This window comes from Buceros rhinoceros, unplaced genomic scaffold (genome assembly GCF_000710305.1).
Source record: "Buceros rhinoceros silvestris isolate BGI_N320 unplaced genomic scaffold, ASM71030v1 scaffold13910, whole genome shotgun sequence".
NCBI lineage: Eukaryota > Metazoa > Chordata > Aves > Bucerotiformes > Bucerotidae > Buceros > Buceros rhinoceros.
Genome location: NW_010391406.1, coordinates 9,383 through 10,238, shown reverse-complemented (window position 1 = coordinate 10,238; position 856 = coordinate 9,383). Strand labels below are relative to the sequence as shown.

At 65.3% G+C, this 856-nt stretch overlaps 1 protein-coding gene across 1 annotated transcript in view; it reads left to right on the top strand.

Moving 5' to 3' along the window:
• The window catches only part of CHD6 (chromodomain helicase DNA binding protein 6), a gene marked incomplete at its 5' end in the record, with an annotated part of 24,353 nt that overhangs the window by 18,498 nt on the left and 4,999 nt on the right, over positions 1 to 856 (top strand). The window contains one exon of the mRNA XM_010141624.1: positions 336 to 531. Within this exon, the coding sequence (XP_010139926.1) occupies positions 336 to 531 (196 nt within the window). The remainder of the gene's footprint in view (positions 1 to 335; positions 532 to 856) is intronic.

Genomic DNA, 856 nt, shown 5'->3' with positions numbered 1-856 from the left:
CCCAGCCCTGACCTGTCTGTTCCGCGTTGCCCTGGGCTAGTCTTAGGAGCGACCAGATGGCAATAGGCCCTTCCCTTGGTCCTGGTTCCCAGGTGCCCCATACCCAGGCACCACGCCTGGGATCGTCATGATTCTGCTGTAGTAAGAGGAACAACTTTGGGGAACAACCACAGTGCGCACAGGCTGGGGGGGCCTGAGCCTCCACCCGGGCACAGTCCCACCAGTAAGTCCCGGTGCCCACACCAGCCCGGGGAAGGGGCCAGAAGGGGTTTGTGAGCCGCAGGCAGTCCTGGCCCTGCTGTGACCCCGCTCTCACCTCTTCCCTCTCGGGGCAGATACACCTATGAGCGCATCGATGGGCGGGTGCGTGGGAACCTGCGCCAAGCTGCCATCGACCGCTTCTGCAAGCCCGACTCAGATCGCTTCGTCTTCCTGCTGTGCACGCGGGCAGGTGGGCTGGGCATCAACCTGACTGCTGCCGACACCTGCATCATCTTCGACTCGGACTGGAACCCCCAGAACGACCTCCAGGTAATGGGCCGGGCTGCCAGGAGGCCCCGCAGCCCAGCACCCGTCACTCGTGCCAGCCGGGGAGGGATGGGCGGCAGCACCCGGCTGGGCTGGGCACAGGGTGCCAGCAGCAGTCAGGCAGAGGAGAGGGGTCACAGGGGAGATCATGGTGTGGCTCTAAAAGCACGGGTGGGCCGCAGAGCAGGCAGCACTGTCCATACCTGATGTGGGATGGGGCGGAGCGTTGGGGGCCCCATCTGCAGAGAGCTGGGGCTCCACCCCTTGCCCAGGGCGCAGCAGTCTCTGTTTTCTGCTCCACAACACACAGGCCTGGCACCGACCCGCG